The sequence below is a fragment of the Choloepus didactylus genome, chromosome 17 (assembly GCF_015220235.1).
Source record: "Choloepus didactylus isolate mChoDid1 chromosome 17, mChoDid1.pri, whole genome shotgun sequence".
Classification (NCBI taxonomy): Eukaryota; Metazoa; Chordata; class Mammalia; order Pilosa; family Megalonychidae; genus Choloepus; species Choloepus didactylus.
The window spans coordinates 59,694,621-59,715,266 of record NC_051323.1 but is presented as its reverse complement, the minus strand read 5'-3'; the positions used below and the strand labels follow the sequence as shown (position 1 = coordinate 59,715,266).

At 35.6% G+C, this 20,646-nt stretch overlaps 1 protein-coding gene across 15 annotated transcripts in view; it reads left to right on the top strand.

Annotated features, from left to right (window-relative positions):
- Positions 1 to 20,646, top strand: part of BIRC6 (baculoviral IAP repeat containing 6) — a 317,621-nt gene that overhangs the window by 219,754 nt on the left and 77,221 nt on the right. For all 15 annotated transcript variants that reach the window (XR_005212389.1, XM_037807172.1, XM_037807169.1 and 12 more), the window contains 6 exons: positions 10,106 to 10,237; positions 11,194 to 11,361; positions 12,219 to 12,392; positions 13,129 to 13,325; positions 15,353 to 15,653; positions 17,518 to 17,735. Coding sequence is in view for 14 of the 15 variants with exons in the window: in XM_037807172.1 (XP_037663100.1) it covers positions 10,106 to 10,237; positions 11,194 to 11,361; positions 12,219 to 12,392; positions 13,129 to 13,325; positions 15,353 to 15,653; positions 17,518 to 17,735 (1,190 nt within the window). In the remaining variant the exon portion in view is untranslated. The remainder of the gene's footprint in view (positions 1 to 10,105; positions 10,238 to 11,193; positions 11,362 to 12,218; positions 12,393 to 13,128; positions 13,326 to 15,352; positions 15,654 to 17,517; positions 17,736 to 20,646) is intronic.

The following is a 20,646-nucleotide window of genomic DNA, read 5'->3' as shown; positions in this document are numbered from 1 at the left end:
AAAAAATCTATCTCTGCCCAAAGTGACATTTTCACTTTCTCAGGGACTTAAAAAAACAACCAGATTCCTCCTTCTGCTCTTTAACCTCCAATTTTTTTTTTTAATCTTCATTTTATTGAGATATATTCACATACCACGCAGTCATACAAAACAAATCGTACTTTCGATTGTTTACAGTACCATTACATACTGGTACATTCATCACCCAAATCAATCCCTGACACCTTCATTAGCACACACACAAAAATAACAAGAATAATAACTAGAGTGAAAAAGAGCAATTGAAGTAAAAAAGAACACTGGGTGCCTTTGTCTGTTTGTTTCCTTCCCCTATTTTTCTACTCATCCATCCATAAACTAGACAAAGTGGAGTGTGGTCCTTATGGCTTTCCCAATCCCATTGTCACCCCTCATAAGCTACATTTTTATACAACTGTCTTCGAGATTCATGGGTTCTGGGTTGTAGTTTGATAGTTTCAGATATCCACCACCAGCTACCCCAATTCTTTAGAACCTAAAAAGGGTTGTCTAAAGTGTGCATAAGAGTGCCCACCAGAGTGACCTCTCGGCTCCTTTTGGAATCTCTCTGCCACTGAAGCTTATTTCATTTCCTTTCACATCCCCCTTTTGGTCAAGAAGATGTTCTCCGTCCCATGATGCCAGGTCTACATTCCTCCCCGGGAGTCATATTCCACGTTGCCAGGGAGATTCACTCCCCTGGGTGTCTGATCCCACGTAGGGGGGAGGGCAGTGATTTCACCTTTCAAGTTGGCTTAGCCAGAGAGAGAGGGCCACATCTGAGCAACAAAGAGGCATTCGGGAGGAGGCTCTTAGGCACAATCATAGGGAGGCCTAGCCTCTCCTTTGCAGCAACCGTCTTCCCAAGGGTAGACCCTATGTCTGTGGTCATGATAGCAACCATGGAGGTGGGGTAGGCCAATACCCCTGCATTCTCCACAGGCTCCTCAAGGGGGCACTACGTCTTTTTTTTTTTCCTTGTTTTTCTTTTTTTTTTTTTTTTTTAACTTTCCCTTCTTTTTTAAATCAACTGTATGAAAAAAAAGTTAAAAAGAAAACAAACATACAATAAAAGAACATTTCAAAGAGACCATAACAAGGGAGTAAGAAAAAGACAACTAACCTAAGATAACTGCTTAACTTCCAACATGTTCCTACTTTACCCCAAGAAAGTTACCTAATATAGCAACATTTCTGTGAACTTGCTCCTACTATATCCATCAGAAATTAACAGACCATAGTCATTCCTGGGCATCCCCAGAACGTTAAATAGCTTATCTGTTCTTCTTGGATTAATGTTCTCCCTTCCTTAATTGCTCTCTATTGCTAGTTCCCCTACATTCTACATTATAAACCATTTGTTTTACATTTTTCAAAGTTCACATTAGTGGTAGCATATAATATTTCTCTTTTTGTGCCTGCCGTATTTCGCTCAGCATTATGTCTTCAAGGTTCATCCATGTTGTCATATGTTTCACGAGATCGTTCCTTCTTGCTGCCGTGTAGTATTCCATCGTGTGTATATACCACATTTTATTTATCCACTCATCTGTTGAAGGACATTTGGGTTGTTTCCATCTCTTGACAATTGTGAATAATGCTGCTATGAACATTGGCGTGCAGATATCTGTTTGTGTCACTGCTGTCCGATCTTCGGGTATATACCGAGAAGTGCAATCGCCGGATTGAAGGGTAACTCTATATCTAGTTTTCTAAGGAACTGCCAGACTGACTTCCAGAGTGGCTGAACCATTATACAGTCCCACCAACAGTGAATAAGAGTTCCAGTTTCTCCACATCCCCTCCAGCATTTGTAGTTTCCTGTTTGTTTAATGGCAGCCATTCTAACCGGTGTTAGATGGTATCTCATTGTGGTCTTAATTTGCATCTCTCTAATAGCTAGTGAAGCTGAACATTTTTTCATGTGTTTCTTGGCCATTTGTATTTCCTCTTCAGAGAACTGTCTTTTCATATCTTTTGCCCATTTTATAATTGGGCTGTCTGTACTATTGTCATTGAGTTGTAGGATTTCTTTATATATGCAAGATATCAGTCTTTTGTCAGATACATGGTTTCCAAAAATTTTTTCCCATTGAGTTGGCTGCCTCTTTACCTTTTTGAGAAATTCCTTTGAGGTGCAGAAACTTCTAAGCTTGAGGAGTTCCCATTTATCTATTTTTTCTTTTGTTGCTTGTGCTTTGGGTGTAAAGTCTAGGAAGTGGCCGCCTAATACAAGGTCTTGAAGATGTTTTCCTACATTATCTTCTAGGAGTTTTATGGTACTTTCTTTTATATTGAGATCTTTGGTCCATTTTGAGTTAATTTTTGTGTAGGGTGTGAGGTAGGGGTCCTCTTTCATTCTTTTGGATATGGATATCCAACTCTCCCAGCCCCATTTGTTGAAAAGACCATTATGACTCAGTTCAGTGACTTCGGGGGCCTTATCAAAGATCAGTCGGCCATAGATCTGAGGGTCTATGTCTGAATTCTCAATTCGATTCCATTGATCTATATGTCTATCTTTGTGCCAGTACCATGCTGTTTTGGCAACTGTGGCTTTATAATAAGCTTCAAAGTCAGGGAGTGTAAGTCCTCCCACTTCGTTTTTCTTTTTTAGAGTGTCTTTAGCAATTCGAAGCATCTTCCCTTTCCAAATAAATTTGATAACTAGCTTTTGGAAGTCTGCAAAATAGGTCGTTGGAATTTTGATTGGGATTGCATTGAATCTGTAGATGAGTTTGGGTAGAATTGACATCTTAATGACATTTAGTCTTCCTATCCATGAACATGGAATATTTTTCAATCTTTTAAGGTCCCCTTCTATTTCTTTTAGTAGAGTTATGTAGTTTTCTTTGTATAGGTCTTTTACATCTTTGGTTAAGTTGATTCCTAGGTACTTGATTTTTTTAGTTGCTATTGAAAATGGTATCTTTTTCTTGAGTGTCTCTTCAGTTTGTTCATTTCTAGCATATAGAAACATTACTGACTCATGTGCATTAATCTTGTATCCCGCTACTTTGCTAAATTAGTTTATTAGCTCTAGTAGCTGTATCGTCGATTTCTCAGGGTTTTCTAGATATAAGATCATATCATCTGCAGACAATGACAGTTTTACTTCTTCTTTTCCAATTTGGATGCCTTTTATTTCTTTGTCTTGCCGGATTGCCCTGGCTAGCACTTCCAGCACAATGTTGAATAACAGTGGTGACAGCGGGCATCCTTGTCTTGTTCCTGATCTTAGAGGGAAGGCTTTCAGTCTCTGACCATTGAGTACTATGCTGGCTGTGGGTTTTTCATATATGCTCTTTATCATGTTGAGGAAGTTTCCTTCAATTCCTACCTTTTGAAGTGTTTTTATCAAAAAGGGGTGTTGGATTTTGTCAAATGCTTTTTCAGCATCTATTGAGATGATCAATTGATTTTTCCCTTGTGACTTGTTAATGTGTTGTAATACATTGATTGATTTTCTTATGTTGAACCATCCTTGCATGCCTGGAATAAACCCCACTTGGTCATGGTGTATGATTTTTTTAATGTGTCTTTGGATTCAATTTGCAAGTATTTTGTTGAGGATTTTTGCATCTATATTCATTAGGGAGATTGGCCTGTAGTTTTCCTTTTTTGTAGCATCTTTGCCTGGTTTTGGTATTAGACTCATGTTAGCTTCATAAAATGAGTTAGGTAGTGTTCCATTTTCTTCAATGTTTTGAAAGAGTTTGAGTAAGATTGGTGTCAGTTCTTTCTGGAAAGTTTGGTAGAATTCCCCTGTGAAGCCATCTGGCCCTGGGCATTTGTTTGTGGGAAGATTTTTGATGACTGATTGGATCTCTTTGCTTGTGATGGGTTGGTTGAGGTCTTCTGTTTCTTCTCTGGTCAGTCTAGGTTGTTCATATGTTTCCAGGAAATTGTCCATTTCCTCTACATTATCCAGTTTGTTGCCATACAGTTGTTCATAGTATCCTCTTATAATTTTTTTAATTTCTTCAGGATCTGCAGTTATGTCACCTTTTTCATTCATTATTTTGTTTATATGGGTCTTCTCTCTTTTTGATTTTGTCAGTCTAGCTAGGGGCTTGTCAATCTTGTTGATCTTCTCAAAGAACCAACTTTTGGTGATATTTATCCTCTCTATTGTTTTTTTGTTCTCTATGTCATTTATTTCTGCTTTAATCCTTGTTATTTCTTTTCTTGTACTTGGTTTAAGATTGGTTTGCTGTTCATTTTCTAGCTTCTTCAGTTGATCCATTAGTTCTTTGATTTTGGCTCTTTCTTCCTTTTTAATATATGCGTTTAGTGCTATAAATTTCCCCCTTAGCACTGCTTTTGCTGCATCCCATAGGTTTTGGTATGTTGTGTTCTCATTTTCATTTGTCTCTAAATATTTAGCAATTTCTCTTGCTATTTCTTCTTTAACCCACTGATTATTTAGGAGTGTGTTGTTTAACCTCCAGGTATTTGTGAATTTTCTAAGTCTCTGATGGTTATTGACTTCTAATTGTATTCCATTGTGGTCAGAGAATGTGCTTTGAATAATTTCAATCTTTTTAAATTTATTGAGGCTTGTTTTATGTCCCAGCATATGATCTATTCTGGAGAAAGTTCCGTGAGCACTAGAAAAGTATGTGTATCCTGGTGATTTGGGATGTAATGTCCTGTATATGTCTGTTAAATCTAATTCATTTATCAGATTGTTTAGGTTTTCAATTTCCTTATTGGTCTTCTGTCTGGTTGATCTATCTATAGGAGAGAGTGATGTGTTGAAGTCTCCCACAATTATTGTGGAAACATCAATTGCTTCCTTTAGTTTTGCCATTGTTTCTCTCATGTATTTTGTGGCACCTTGATTGGGTGCATAGACATTTACGATTGTTATTTCTTCTTGCTGAATTGCCCCTTTTATTAGTATGTAGTGGCCTTCTTTGTCTCTCAAAACATCCCTTCATTTGAAGTCTATTGTATCTGAGATTAATATTGCTACACCTGCTTTCTTTTGGCTGTAGCTTGCATGAAATATTTTTTTCCATCCTTTCACTTTCAGTTTCTTTGTGTCCCTGTGTCTAAGATGAGTCTCTTGTATGCAACATATTGATGGTTCATTTTTTTTGATCCATTCTGCGAATCTATATCTTTTAATTGGGGAGTTTAATCCATTTACATTCAACGTTATAACCGTGAAGGCATTTCTTGAATCAGCCATCTTATCCTTTGGTTTATGTTTGTCATATTTTTCCCCTCTGTCTATTAATATCCTTTATTGTACCCATACCGAATCTCTTTAGTACTGAACCTTTCTCCAAGTCTCTCTGTCCTTTCTTTGTTTCTCTGTCTGTAGGGCTCCCTTTAGTATCTCCAGTAGGGCAGGTCTCTTGTTAGCAAATTCTCTCAGCATTTGTTTGTCTGTGAAAAATTTAAGCTCTCCCTCAAATTTGAAGGAGAGCTTTGCTGGATAAAGTATTCTTGGCTGGAAATTTTTCTCACTCAGAATTTTAAGTATATCATGCCACTGTTTTCTTGCCTCCATGGTGGCTGCTGAGTAGTCACTACTTAGTCTTATGCTGTTTCCTTTGTATGTGGTGAATTGCTTTTCTCTTGCTGCTTTCAGAACTTGCTCCTTCTCTTCTGTGTTTGACAGTGTGATCAGTATATGTCTCGGAGTGGGTTTATTTGGATTTATTCTATTTGGAGTTCGCTGAGCATTTATGATTTGTGTATTTATGTTGTTTAGAAGATTTGGGAAGTTTTCCCCAACAATTTCTTTGAATACTCTTCCTAGACCTTTACCCTTTTCTTCCCCTTCTGGGACACCAATGAGTCTTATATTCTGATGTTTCATATTATCTCTCATATCCCTGAGGTCCATTTCGATTTTTTCAATTTTTTTCCCCATTCTTTCTTTTATGCTTTCATTTTCCATTCTGTCATCTTCAAGGTCACTGATTCGTTGTTCAGCTTCCTCTAGTCTTGTACTATGAGTGTCCAGAATGTTTTTAATTTTGTCAACAGTTTCTTTAATTTCCATAAGATCATCCATTTTTTTATTTAGTCTTGCAATGTCTTCTTTATGCTCTTCTAGGGTCTTCTTGATTTCCTTTGTCTCCCTTACTATGGTCTCATTGTTCATCTTTAGTTCTTTGAGTAGCTGCTCTAGGTGTTGTGTCTCTTCGGATCTTTTGATTTGGGTGCTTTGGCTTGGGTTACCCATATCGTCTGGTTTTTCATATGCTTTATAATTTTCTGTTGTTTTTGGCCTCGTGGCATTTGCTGAACTTGATAGGGTTCTTTTAGGATTTGTAGACCAATTGAAGTCCTTATCTCTAATTTATCCGATCTACAGCTTCGTGGAGTACACTTTCTCTAACTAACCAGCAAGTGGCGTCCACGAGCCACCTGTTCTCCACAAGCCAGTTCTCCCCTGTTTAGCCTTTTTGGTGAGTGGGGGGAGTGAGTCTTGTGGGGTCCAATTGGTGTACCAAGCTTGCGTGTGTAGTTGGTGTTGCCTGCCCTGTATATGGGGCGTGTTTCTGGGCAGTCAGGGAGGGGGTATGGCTCTAACAATCAAATCTCCCTGGTGATCCTAGAGTTTTAAAGCTGCTGCAATAGTCTAATCCTTCAGTTCAGTCCTGCCACAGTTTGTCTCTGCCACTGACCCACAAGTCCTTGGTATTGGCGTATGGCTCCTGAGACTTGCAAGTGGGCCCCTCTTCCAGGCCGTGCACCCAGGGTCCTCTGTTGAGGGATGACTGTGCTATGTCGTAGGTGAGTGCTGTCCCCCCAGGGCAGTTCTGGGCTGCTGGGCTGTGTAGGGAGGCTCCCAGTCTGCTGAAATGATGGCTGAATGGGGCTTTGTTAATTCGCACTGCTCTACCTTCCCAACTCTGGGACAATCAGCTGAGGTTGCAGGGAAGGCTAATGTCCACGCCCAGTTTTGTGGAGTGTGCCTGTTATTTGAAGCACTTCTGTCACACTGGGTTGTCTGGGGCAGCTCTGGGCTATGGGGCTGGCGATGGGCAGGAGTGTTTCCTGTCCACTAGGATGATGGCTGTGAGCGGGCACCCCCCTTTTCTTGGGAAGTTGTGGTGTTTAGTGAATTTTCTCAGCCACTGGATTATTGCGTTTTGTCTCAGAGCTCTCTTAGTTCTGCTCTTGACTTGACCTGCCCAAATTGCAAGTCTTTGAAGCTTTCTGTATTGAGCTTCTTAGAGTAATTGTTGTAGAAAAAGAAAAAAGGATTAAGAAAAGAAAAAAAAAAAAAGGGCCCTCCTCAGAGATCTAATGGGTTATTGAAATGCTAAGAGACAAAGCAACCAGGGCCATTAAGGAAAGGTCCACAGGGCAGAGAGATCAGCTTTTCTTTGGGATTTGCATATGCACCTCAGGGCCTGAGCTCGGGCCTGAGCTCTGTCCTTCCCCTTTCTATGTTCACCAGAACTCCAAAAATCCTCCGCTTTTATTTTGGAGTTTTTCGTGTTGTTTTTTTTTCTATGCCTGTCTCCTCTCTGCTGGGCTGGCTGCTCTCAGATTCTCTGGTGTCTCGTCTCAGTCTATCTATGGTTGGAGTTTGGATCAGTAGAATGAGTTTCTGATAAGGGCTGCCACTGCAGTTCTCCCTTCTCTTTCCCGGAGATGACAGCCCCTCCTCCCACGGGACTGAGCCTGGCAGGGAGGGGCGCGGGTCCCCTGGCCGCAAAAACTTACAGATTTCGCTGATCTCAGCAGTTCCACGTTTTCATGAGTGTTGTATGAAGTATGCCCAAAGTCAGATTGCTCTGTGGTGTCCAGTCCATGCAGTTCCTGGCTTTCTACCTACTTTCCTGGAGTAGTAACTAAAACATACATCTCACCAGTCTACCATCTTGCCCCGCCCAGGGCCTGCTTTTAAACTTTTATTAGGGAGGACCAGAATATGTTTTAATCTAGGGTAAGACTGTCCATAGCACTTTGTATGTGATGGAAATTTTTTGTAAACATGTACTGTCCAGTATGTTCCCTATCGGGCAGTTGAAATGTGGCTGCTGAGACAAACTGCATTTTCTGTTTTAATTTTAATGAGTTTAGCTAACTACTGTATTAGAATAGGAATAGAATACTGTATGGAAAGCACAGGTCTTGGGCTAATTTTGCCCCATTACTGAGGTGTAGTGCCCTTCTGAGTACCCTGTTAGAAATTCACTGGGCACTGGGAGCACAAACTATTCCGGGCACTGGGAGCACAAACTATTCCAGGCACTATCTGAGATTCTGGGATTGTTCCCTTTGCTACTTTTGCATAGTACTTTCCCTGGCCTTGGGTGGTTTTCTCACATGTATATGTGTGCTCAAAGAAGACCCATTATGATTCTCTGGAGCTGTTTCTCTCTGGGTATATCTCTATTCCTTTGCAATTCTAGCCTGCCTTCTTTTCTCCCTGGACTGTCAGCTCTGTATCCTCACCCTAAGGTGACCTGTGGGGTTGTGTGTGCTGAGGCCTGGGAAACTCTCTCCAGGCAATAGACTGGAGCAATCATAGGGCTCACTCTATTTGTTTCCTTGCTCTCAGGCACCACTGACCTTGTGCTGCCTGATACCTGATGTCTGAAAACTATTGTTTCATATATTTTCCCAAATTTTTAGTTATTTCAGGTGGGAGAGTAAATGTGGTGCTTGTTGTTCTGTCTTGACCAAAAGTGGAAGTCATAAACTATTGCAATTGTAGACAGAAATTTGAGAAAATTTTTTCTCAGTTATATTTTTTGGTGTCTGAATGCATTTATTGAGATGACAGATTGAATGAATGTAGAAGTCAGTTGAATTTCTGATTGCATTATATAAATTTGTATATAAGTTATCACACAATAATTAAAAATATAACACAATTATAGTATCACAAAATTATATTCTCACACCATAATTAAAAATTATATAAATTTTTATCACACAATGATCTTTATGTGCTTTCTCTCCCCAGTAACACTATGAATATTGTGAAATTTTTAGTACTTAAATATTTTACTGGCTTGTGTAAATATTTTCTCCATTTTAGGGTACTTTGTTGTTTTTCTAAGAAAATAAAATGTATTGTTGTATTGTGTATTGGTGATAGTGTTTACAATTTTTTTTTTTTTTTTAATTTCACAAAAACAGGAACTCTCTAAAAACAATATGTGGTTAGGAAGAAGTTCTGGAAATTGAAATCACTGGAGTATTTTCAGCTAATCAAAAATATAACAGGAGATATTACAGAAGTTTTATTATTTGGTAGTCTCACTTTCTAATGTTATGGAAAACTTCGGATCATGATTGTGTAATGTTATAAAAATGAAAAGAGAATCTGTATCAAGCATATCCATATAGTGAAAAAATTCCTCATATCAAAACATTTCATCCAGCCTTTTGGATTTCTTAATGGTTACTCCATTTTTTTTTTCATTTTTAATAGCATGCTATAAGCCAAAATAATGGAAAAAATATTAACTCAGGGAATAATAACTGCCTGTGAAATACTCTTGTATTCATTTTAAAAGTTGTAGTAAAACACATTACTAAGTTTTCTAAGATACCTAACTGAATTAAAATAATAAAACAAGAAATTGTTCTTACTTAAATTTGTTCCTCCATATTCCCATTTGTAGTAGTAGGAGGAGTCGTCCAGTATAATGCTTGAGAATGAATCCAGAGCCTGAATCCTATATTTGCCATTTACAGATTCTGTCAGTGGCCCCTCTAAGGCTCAGTTGCCTCATTTTGAAATAATATTCTTTCTTGAAAAGCATATCATGAGGACCAAATTAAATGTGGCACATTGAACTAACCCTAATATTCAGCAAGTTTTTAGTGGTAATAATTTTTCATTGCCTCTAGAGCTAGTACTGTTGTATTATGTAATATTCTCAGGATTGGAACTTACCTGTCCCAACTCAACAAGAGTGGTGGGTCCCCTTAATTTATATCAGCAAGAATGGAATATCAGGCATTATCTCATATTGTTTCTTCTTAATCTACTTACATTGCCTCTCTTTTAGTATTACTATAATCTTCTTATGAAGTGTTTATTGGTTCTGTTTTAGTAATTTTGGAAAAGCAATGTATTTTAGATGCTGTTTTCTTGCAGATACTCCGAGTATCACTGCTAAACTAATTAGTGAACAAAAAGATGACAAAGAAAAGAAAAACCATGAAGAGAAAGAAAAAGTTAAGGCAGAAAATGGATTTCAGGACAATTACAGTGTTGTTGTTGCTTCTGGTATGTTTCCTGTTTTTTGTTTGTTTTTTGTTTTTTTTATAATCTTGATTTTGTTTGATTTCTATAAAATATAATAAGCTAAAGAATTTCATGTAATAAGATGATTTGTAATGATGGTTTAGTACTAGATCTAAATATATTACACCAGAAATCCATTATGATTTGGCAGTGGAATTACTAAACTTATTTTATGACTAAAATTTACTTTATTTAATCCAGTATTGAACATGTGTGAATATTTTAGGTATTCCATTTAAGCTTGATGGTGTACAGAGAAATAAAATCTTACAAGTCCATTGAGTGTTAAGGGATTTTTATATAAACTCTTTGTTTAATAAAGCAAAAACAAAATGAAAAAATATTCACTATTAGTTTTATTTTATACTGTGTCCCTCCAATAAATTAGAAAATACAAATAATCAAAAAAAATTGTTTAGAAATGAGTTTTTAGCCATTAAGTGGGGGAAGAAGAAAAAAATGTTAAGGATAACTGATAACTTTGAATGGTCATTTTCTTAACATGAGATTTTAGTTCAAAAGAGAAGGCTCACCATAGATAACCTTATTCTCCAATTAGGTACCTAATAGGAGATCTCTGTGTTGGTGTAATATGTTTTGTCTCTGAGAAAAATTAAGAATACAGAATCTCCTACATGTACAAACTACGGTATAGTAAATGGATGGTAGTGTGTATCGCAGACATTATAGCAGCTAGCAATATTTTTTAGTTTCTTGAAAAATAATTACAAATGTAAAGCAAAATTTATGTCAGGAAGGACAAATAGAATTGAGAGATTAGATATTAGATTGGAAGAAGCATTTCTAACTCTTGGCATAGTTAGGAATGTGGTGCTTCATGTTAAAATATCCTAAACACATACATTCCTACTTCACATAGTGTGTTCGCTATGTAGAATCTTTTTGATTCTTTTTGTTTGTTTGTTTATTTGTTTTAGGGCTGAAATCTCAATCTAAACGTGCTGTGTCAGCTACACCACCTCGGCCACCATCAAGGAGAGGGAGGACAATGCCTGATAAAATGGGAAGTGCTTCCTCAGGAGCAGAGACTGCCAACAAAATAATAACTGTTCCAGTGTTTCACTTATTTCACAAACTTTTGGCAGGTAATCTTCACAATGAAAACAAATTTAAGAGATTTAAATTATCTTGCAACTGTAAAAATCAGAAGTGTAATCACTAGTGTCATTTTTAATCAGGTCTTTAGAGCTACATGAAAACATTTGGACATATGTAATATCAAAAATTCATGCAGATCGACAACCTATATGTTGAATCAGTTAATCTAGTTTAAAATTTTTACCAAACATGAGATTCCTTTCTGTAAGCTCTCTGGAACCCCTGTATTTCTTTATTCCATCCTGTTCTTCCTGTTGAATATTTTTCTCCTCTCCCATATTCTTCCTGTTTATTACTGTTGACTTTGAGATTGCATTATGAGCTTATCTTATTAAAGCCATTATAGTTGAGGTATTAATAAATAATAATATTTTTTCCTAAATTTTGCTGTCAGTGTGCCATAAAATGATCAAAGTTATAATAGGATGCAGCCATGTCCATTCATTTATGTATTGTCTACTGCTGCTATAGAGTTAGTACTTGCAACAAAGATCATATGGCCCATGTAGCTCAAAATAATTTCTGTTTGGTCCTTTACAGAAAAAATTTGCCAACCCCAGATTTATAAGAATGTCTGGTCCTTTGTTTCTTTTTTCACCTGTGATTCAAAAGATATTGGTGGGATTTGGTTAGTAACTAATTAACACTGTTTACAGACATTGTTTACACGTATCAGAAATCTAATTTCTGTGAAGCTTGGCCTGATTTTAAATTGTTTTGAAATTGGTGTTGGAGTCAAACTTTTGCCCAAAATTTAGTAAAGACAGTAAGTAATTGAGTAAATTGAACCAAGTGCATGTCTCCTTATTGGATTCCAGGTTTAATTTAGTTATGTCATTTTTAGGCCGGCCATTGCCAGCTGAAATGACACTGGCTCAGCTTTTAACTCTCCTATATGACCGGAAACTTCCTCAAGGTTACCGCTCAATAGATCTGACTGTTAAATTGGGATCAAGAGTTATCACAGACCCAAGTCTGTCAAAAACAGATTCTTTTAAAAGACTTCACACTGAAAAAGGTAGGTGCATGATATTCCATTAAAATTACAGAATTTTATATAAGGTGGCAAGGATTTGTGTAACTAGTGACTTAAACTTACCTTGTTTTTGCTACATCAACTTTAATAAGATGATTGTAAAAAATTATTATTTCTGTTGGAAATTAAGTTCTCATGATTAAAGTTCAGTATTTAATTACTGATATTTTGTATTCTTTAGTAAATTTTAGTAAATTTCCATAATGAGAAGTCTTTGTCATTATTCATATTTTTCCTAATTGAAAATTTTAGAGCATAGTGTATAGATACTAATATTTGCTGCGAATCTCTATTTCTAAGGACTTGTACTAACTTTAACATAGAATATGTTACAATTACACCCTAAAGAACATTGCTTCTCAAACTTTAATGTATTTACAGATGACCTACAAAACCTTGTTAAAATGCAGTTTCTTATTTGGTAGGTCTAGGGTAGGACTTGAGATTCTGCATTTCTTACAAGCTCTCAAGTGATGCCAGTCATGCTGGTCCATTGTCCACACTTTGAGTAGGAAGGCGATAGAAGGCAACATCAGAAGTCATATAAAGGTTACTGTAGCATCTAGCCTTAATACAATTATAGCTGATTAATATTTTGATACTTAGGTTCTTTTCTTGAGAAGAGAGTTGGTAATAGTATCTACTCTTATAAATGAGAGAGTCTTGTAAAAATACATCCTTTATTACCTATTAAATTATTATTTGTAATGTGTTCCAGATCATGGAGACTTACTTGGTAGCTGTCCAGAAGATGAGGCTCTTACTCCAAGTGATGAGTGTATGGAAGGGATATTAGATGAATCTTTACTTGAAACCTGTCCCATTCAGTCACCATTACAAGTTTTTGCAGGAATGGGTGGATTAGCTCTTATTGCAGAAAGACTACCCATGCTATATCCAGAAGTAATTCAACAGGTAAGATAAGATTCCTAATGGAAGTATATTATTCCATAGTGAAGCCCTTTATCCTTTTTTTTTAAAGCTTGCATTAACATTCTAGAAGTACATTTTCCCTTACCATCTTTGAGTGTTATCAGAATCTTTCAAGAGGTCAGCCTGTGCAGAGCTTCATAAGAATAAATTGGTACTAAAGAAATGTTGAAGAGAGAGCACATTTGGCAGCACATCACACTGTAGCATTGCCATTTCCGTGCTTCTATAGATGTGGTATTAATTATGGGTATTACTGGAAATGGGAGAGAGAAATAGTAATATATGCTACTATCCAAGTATTTGTCTTTTTTCTTGACTTTGTTCCTATTTTAGGTGCCGTGCACAATTAAATTAATTTTTAAAAACATACTACTTTAATCTGTTCACCTGTTCATTAATCTTGCTATCATCAATTTATGTATTTTTCATGCTTTTTTAAATTTTCATTCATTAATGGGAGGGATCTGGTTCATAAAGAGTTGAAAATACAAAGCACTTTGTTGAATGACATAGGAGAATTATTCTCTCTAATATATACTTGGATATATATGCCTTTTTGGAACATGGTTATTGCTTACCTATTATTCAAAAACTTTAATTTTTTTTTTTTTTTAAACAGTAAAAGGTAAAAGCAGTACTTAACAGTTTATTGAGCAATTACCATTCCCCTTCATTGTTTGGGATCACAGAACCCTTTCCCTATTTTACAGACAGGGAAACTGAATATAAGAGAAAAACTTGCCCACACACTCAGCTGGGAAGAGGCAGATGCTGGATATTAAGCCAGACAGATATTTTATCAAAGTCAGAGTTTATGTCCTAAACCAGTGTTCTACATCCCTGGCTGTATTGGAATTGTTTGGGGAGCTTATTAAATTCCAATGTCCAGGCCACCCCTCCAGACCAATTAAATCAAAATTTCTGGAGGCAGAGAGGGGCCAGGTATCAGTATTTTTTAAATTCTCTTCAGGTAACACCAACATGCAGCCATGTTTGAGAACAACTGTTCTAGTCACTACAACTTAAGTTGTGCCATCCTTGAGTGTTGTATTAGATTCCTAATGCTGCTATAACAAATTGCCACCAACTTAGTTGCTTAAAACAACACACATTTCTTATCTTACATTTCCCCATGTCAGAAGTTTAAAATGGATCCCCCAGGACTAAAATCAAGGTGAAGGCAGGGCTGTGTTCCTTCCGGAGGCTGTAGGAGAAAATCCCTTTCCTTGCCTTTTCCAGCTTCTAGAGGCTGCCCACATGCCTTGGCTGGTGACATCCTTCCTCATTCTTCAAAGCCAGCAACAATGGGTCAAGTCCTTCTAATTACAAAGGGGAAAATAATAACCTTTAATGTAGAAACTCTTGGCACACTATCACCTTACTCGTGGTATTGTGGGCCTCCTGATGTTTGGAAGGTTTTTTTTTAAAAACAAGTCTTTTTTTTTTTAAATGCAATAGTTTGTGTGTGTGTGGTGTTTTTTTGTTTGTTTTGTTTTGTTTTTTACTTTATCAAAAAATTTAAAAAAACAAAAGAATAAGAAAAACAAATAACCTAAAATAACTGTATGGCTTCCAACATGTCCCTACCATACCCCAAGAAAATTAATAAACCCTAACAAAACAAAGGACTAAGAAAAAAATAACCTAAAATAACTACATTGCCTTCAACATGTTCCTACCATACCCAAGAAAATTTGCAAACCTTAATCATTCCTAAGCATTCCCATAACATTGTGATTACCCTCAATAGCTTATCTGTTCTTATTAGATTATCAATCCCCCTTCACTAGTTGCTGTCTATCTCTAGGCCCCCCTACATTTTACAATATAAAAGATTTATTTTACATTTTTCACAGAGTTCACATCAGTGGTAACGTACAGTAGCTCTTTTTGTGTCTATATAACAAGCCATTTTATTTTTCCTTGTATTCCTATATCTAAAGTGATCATTTGAAGTCAAGCCTGTCATTTGCATCTAATGTTGAAACATGCACTTTTTTTACCTTTAGGTGAGTGCTCCAGTTGTAACCTCTACCACCCAGGAAAAGCCAAAGGATAGTGATCAGTTTGAATGGGTGACTATTGAACAATCAGGGGAATTAGTTTATGAAGCACCAGAAACTATTGCAGCTGAACCTCCACCTATTAAGTCAGCAGTCCAGACCATGTCTCCCATACCTGCACATTCTTTGGCTGCCTTTGGATTATTTCTGCGTCTTCCGGGCTATGCTGAAGTGCTACTGAGAGAGAGAAAACATGCCCAGTGCCTTCTTCGATTGGTATTAGGAGTGACAGATGATGGAGAAGGAAGTAAGTGTTTGCTGATATTGATTAGATTTATCAATAGATACATAGGTGTCACCATATTATTAATTAAATTTATCAGTACATACATAGATGGGCTGTATAAAATTAACCAGAATGTTGTCCATGCTGGACATCATTGGAGGGAGTTAAAGAAGATATAGAGCCTGCCCTCTAATAGTTAATGTCCTCCAGTAATAGCAATGAAGAATGGATATAAACATGAATTCATGAGTAAGTTATAAATGCCATGAAAGAGGTACAATATTATGGATGCTTGCAAGTCCGAGATTATTTCTTTACTACCAGCATTGTGAATGAAGTGGCATCATAGTTTTTAGTGGGACTTTGAAGAATAGATTAGATTTAGGTTAAGATTAGTCATTTCAGAAAGGAGAGGATTCTTTGAGCAGTGTTTGGAGGCTCAGAATATATGGGAGAAGGAGATAGGTTAACTGAAAATTTGCATAAAAGGAAGGAGTGAGGGTTTAGTTTGAAAGCTGATAATGGTAACAGATCATGGAAAGGGCTCTCATTAAGGACTTTAGGTTTTATTTCAAGTAGCAATGAGAATTTAATAAAACTTGTTTAAGCAAAGTATTGATATGATGAAAATCATTTTTTAAGAAAGTGAATCTGGTAGCAATATTTATTTAGATTAATAGAGATGATATATCATAACATAAAATATAATATTAGAAAGCCTTGGTTGTTTCTGTTTGGTTGACATTTTTATTCAATAGAAGAAAAGAAAGAAAGAAAAATCACAGGGTAATCTAGCAAGTAGATTTTCATTTGATTGCCTCTAATTGCTCACTCAGTGACCATTTGAAAATTAGTATTTACTTATGTTATTTTAAAATCATATGGTTTTGATTAATGGTGATCTCTCTTGTGTGCCATTTATAAAGAAAGTGAAGAACTGATAAAACCCTGCACCACAAGATACAGTCTGATAAAATATATGAATTTATTTGTGGATCTCTAAAACTCTGAAGCTATCATATATTCAAATTATGGTTTTTTTTTCATTTCTATTGTTACATTGATAGAATACTTCAGAAATATCGAAATTATTTTAAATATTTTTGTAATAAGTTTTGTTAAATTATAGCTTCTCCACACTATATAGTTTAGATGTTTTGGTTACATATACAAATTATATATACTTCTTCTAGTATGTATACTTGATCTGATTTTTTATTTTGAATAGAATCCATTATAGTTTAGAACTCTATTACAAGGCAGTAGGTATAACCCTAAGCAGAAAAGGAGAAAGAATTGCCTTTATGCCATTTCAGAGTATTTTTAATGAATATGCAATGAATACTTATTAAAGAACATAATTCTGATACCTCCCTTTGTAATAGTTGCTTCATCCACTCACCATGTAGCAGTGATTTTCTTTGCACTTAGCACTCTTTTCTGGCTAGAACACAGTAGAAGCATGTATTACAAACAAAATAAAGTAGTTTCAGTGTTTTATTGTCTGTTCATAGTTGAAATTACTCCCAAGGCAAGCGGTTACTTTCTTAGTGTTCTTAAAAAACTTCTAATGCTTTTTTTTTAATGATTAAGTTTTAAACATTTGAATTCTACTTTGTAATAATATTGACATAATCCATGGCTATTAATTATGAGAATATATATCATCTTTCTGTTGAGTTTATATATCTTACAGAGCATTTCCTATCTTATTAAATTTTAGTATAATACTCTTATTTGTGGTATTTGGGTTGTTTTATAACAAATTTAGTGATATAATTTTATATTGCATTATTGTTTTAAATTTATAACCCTAAATGTAGCTCCTTACTGTCAATGTTTTAAAATATTTTTAATTTTGAATACTCTTCCCTTTTTAATCTAGGTCATATTCTGCAATCTCCATCAGCCAATGTGCTTCCAACCCTTCCTTTCCATGTCCTTCGTAGCTTGTTTAGCACTACACCTTTGACAACCGACGATGGTGTACTACTAAGGCGAATGGCATTGGAAATCGGAGCACTACACCTTATTCTTGTCTGTCTCTCAGCTCTGAGCCACCATGCCCCACGAGTTCCAAACTCTAACCTCAATCAGACAGAGGTAGGTTCAATCATAATTCTTTAGATTATGGCAAACTAGAATTAATTGGTGGAGTACAGAATGAAGTTTTTTCTGTAGTAGCTAATATTTGAGAGACTTTTGTGTTCTTTTGTCACCCTTAAAGGATATTTTAAAGAGGAAACCATGAATTAATTATTCGATACTCTACCAGGTTCCTTCAGAAAGCTATAAATTAGCCCATCTAATTTAAAAACAAAAGAGATTTACTAGCTTGATAAGCTTTCTCAGGATATGCTGTGCTAGCAAATTTATACTATTTGATTCTTTTTCCTTTCTTTTCTTGAGCTTTCAAGAATCAAAATATCGAATGGGAGATTCTAACCAATGTACTAAGACAAGGAAAAGAAGAAAAGAAACATCGTTATTTCTGGATGATTTGAAAATCCAAAAGATAATTAATGGAATAAATGAGTTTAGCAAGTTTATAATATGTATGGTCCATATATAAAAACCAATTATTTCTTTATACAACAACAAACATAAGTTGAACCTTTAAACGATATCTTTTAGAATAGCATCAAAAATAGAAATTACCTAGGAATAAATCTGAAAAAGTATGTGTTAAGACTTCTATGCATAAAATAGATGAAATTTTTTCTGGAAATACTTTTAAGACCTTAACAAACTGGAAATAATCTTTCCTCATGTTTAACGCCATAGATTGGAAGATAGAATCATACAAAAATAATGTTTCTTCCCAAATTGATCCTTTAGGTTTGATGCGATTTTAATTTGGAGGAAGTTGACAAGCCAGTTGAAATGTAGTGGGTCAATGATAGCCAAGGCAGTTTAAAAGAACAATGTTTTAGGGGTTTCCAGAACCAACAGGATATGGAAATATAGAATCAAGAATAGCCAAGGCACTTTAAAAGAAGAGTGATGTGTAAATCAGGGTTTTCCAGGACCAACCGGACATACATACATACATATGTGTGTATATGTAAATATCATGAGATCTGTTGTAGTAATTGGCTCACACACTTGTGGGGATTGGCAAGTCTGAATGTCCACACTGCAAGTTGGAAACTCCAGTAGAGGTTTCAATGTATTCCTCAGGAGAAGCTCTCTGACTAAAGTAGAGATAGAAATTCTTTCTTGTTACTGAAATCATCAGTTCTCCCTTTAAGGCCTTCAACTAATTGGATGAGACTTCTCTCGTTGCTGAAGGCAGTCTTCTTTGTTGGTTGTAGATGTAATTTACAGCTATAGATGCAGTCAACTGACTAATAATTTAAATCCATGAAGTATCCTTCCAGTAACAATCGCACCAGTGTTTGCTTGAGCAAACAGTTGGACACTCTAATCTAGCCAAGCACATGAACTTAACCATCACTGGTAACTAATCTAGAAGACTTACACTACCATATATTGTGACTTGCAAAGCTATGGTATTAGCCCAGCAAACAGAACAGAGAATCAAACCCACACATATATATTCACCTGATATATGACAAAGGTAATGGGAGTAAGTATGGTCTTATCAATGAATGGTGCTGGATTGATTATCCATACAGAATAAAAATGAATCTTTAAACAATACTGATCGATATATGCAAAAATTAATGCTTTTACAAAAAAAAATAGATGAATTCCTTTTTGATCTTGGAGCACAGATATAAAATGCACTGACCCATAAGGAGAAAAATTTGGAATCAGAAAGGACTGAGTTAAAATTAAGAACTTTTTTTTATAGGAAGCACTATTTAGAGAGTAAAAGGGCAAGCCACAGAATGGTGGAAGATATTTGTCATACAGATATCTGCTAAAAGACTTATATCCTAAATATAGAGCTTTAAAAAAGAAGAAAGAAAAGGGCAGACAACCCAATAGAAAATAAACAGATGTAAGGTTTGAAGGGCACTTCATAAAAAAGAATATTGAAATGTCCAGTAAATCTGTAAAGGTGGTCTCCTGAAAATGTGGTTACTGGAAAAGTACAGATCAAAAACTTCAATGTGTTACCACTACATATCCATCAGAATGTCTTAAAATTTAAATTTTATAAATGTCATCATTTATAATAATGCTTAGTTAGAAATGTTCATCATCAGTAGAATGGATAAATAAATGGTGATCTACAATGCTATGAAATAATACAATGAAATGAAAGTGAGGAACTACAGCCAACTGCACTATGAGTTTCACAAGCTCAACTGAAAAAGGTAAACTTAAAGGAATAAGTAAATAGCATGATTCCATTTATTTAAAGTTCAAATATCAGACAAAATTAAGCAGTGAAAATGGTCTAAAATTGAGTGCGATGATGATTGCACAGTTAGGTGATAATACTGTGGGACATTGTATACTTGGGATAAAATATATGGTATGTGAATATATCTCAATAAAATCTGCAGATTCAAAGTAAAAGCAAGGAGCAGAAAGAAATCAGGCAGAATTAGACTGTATTGACTGGAGCATCATGCTTAGATGGTAAAATTATGTAGAAAATTAAGGAAGTTATGATTATAAAAATCAGGGTTATAGTTTGCTGCACAGGGGAGTGAAGATGTGATAAGTAGGAGATGGAATGAGGGGAGTTCCAGGAATACAGTGATCCAGCTCTTGGCTTGCATGGTTAAATCGGTGTTTGCTTTGTGATAATTCATTAAGCTTTATATTTTTGTTTTGTGCTCTTTCTTTGTGTTATGCTTCACGGTAAGAAGTGTTTTGTTTTTTTTTTTAAATAAATTGCTGTTTTTACCAATTAACTTGATTATTAGCAAATGTTTAAATGGTTGTGAAGTTTTAATGATTCACATAACTTTCACCTTTAAAATGTGAAAGATGGAATTCCTCATCATAGGACTCAGTCATAAAACTGTTGTTTCTACATAATATTCTTCCTTAGAAAATATTTTCATTAAAAGACAAAAAAGCATAGGTGTTGCTT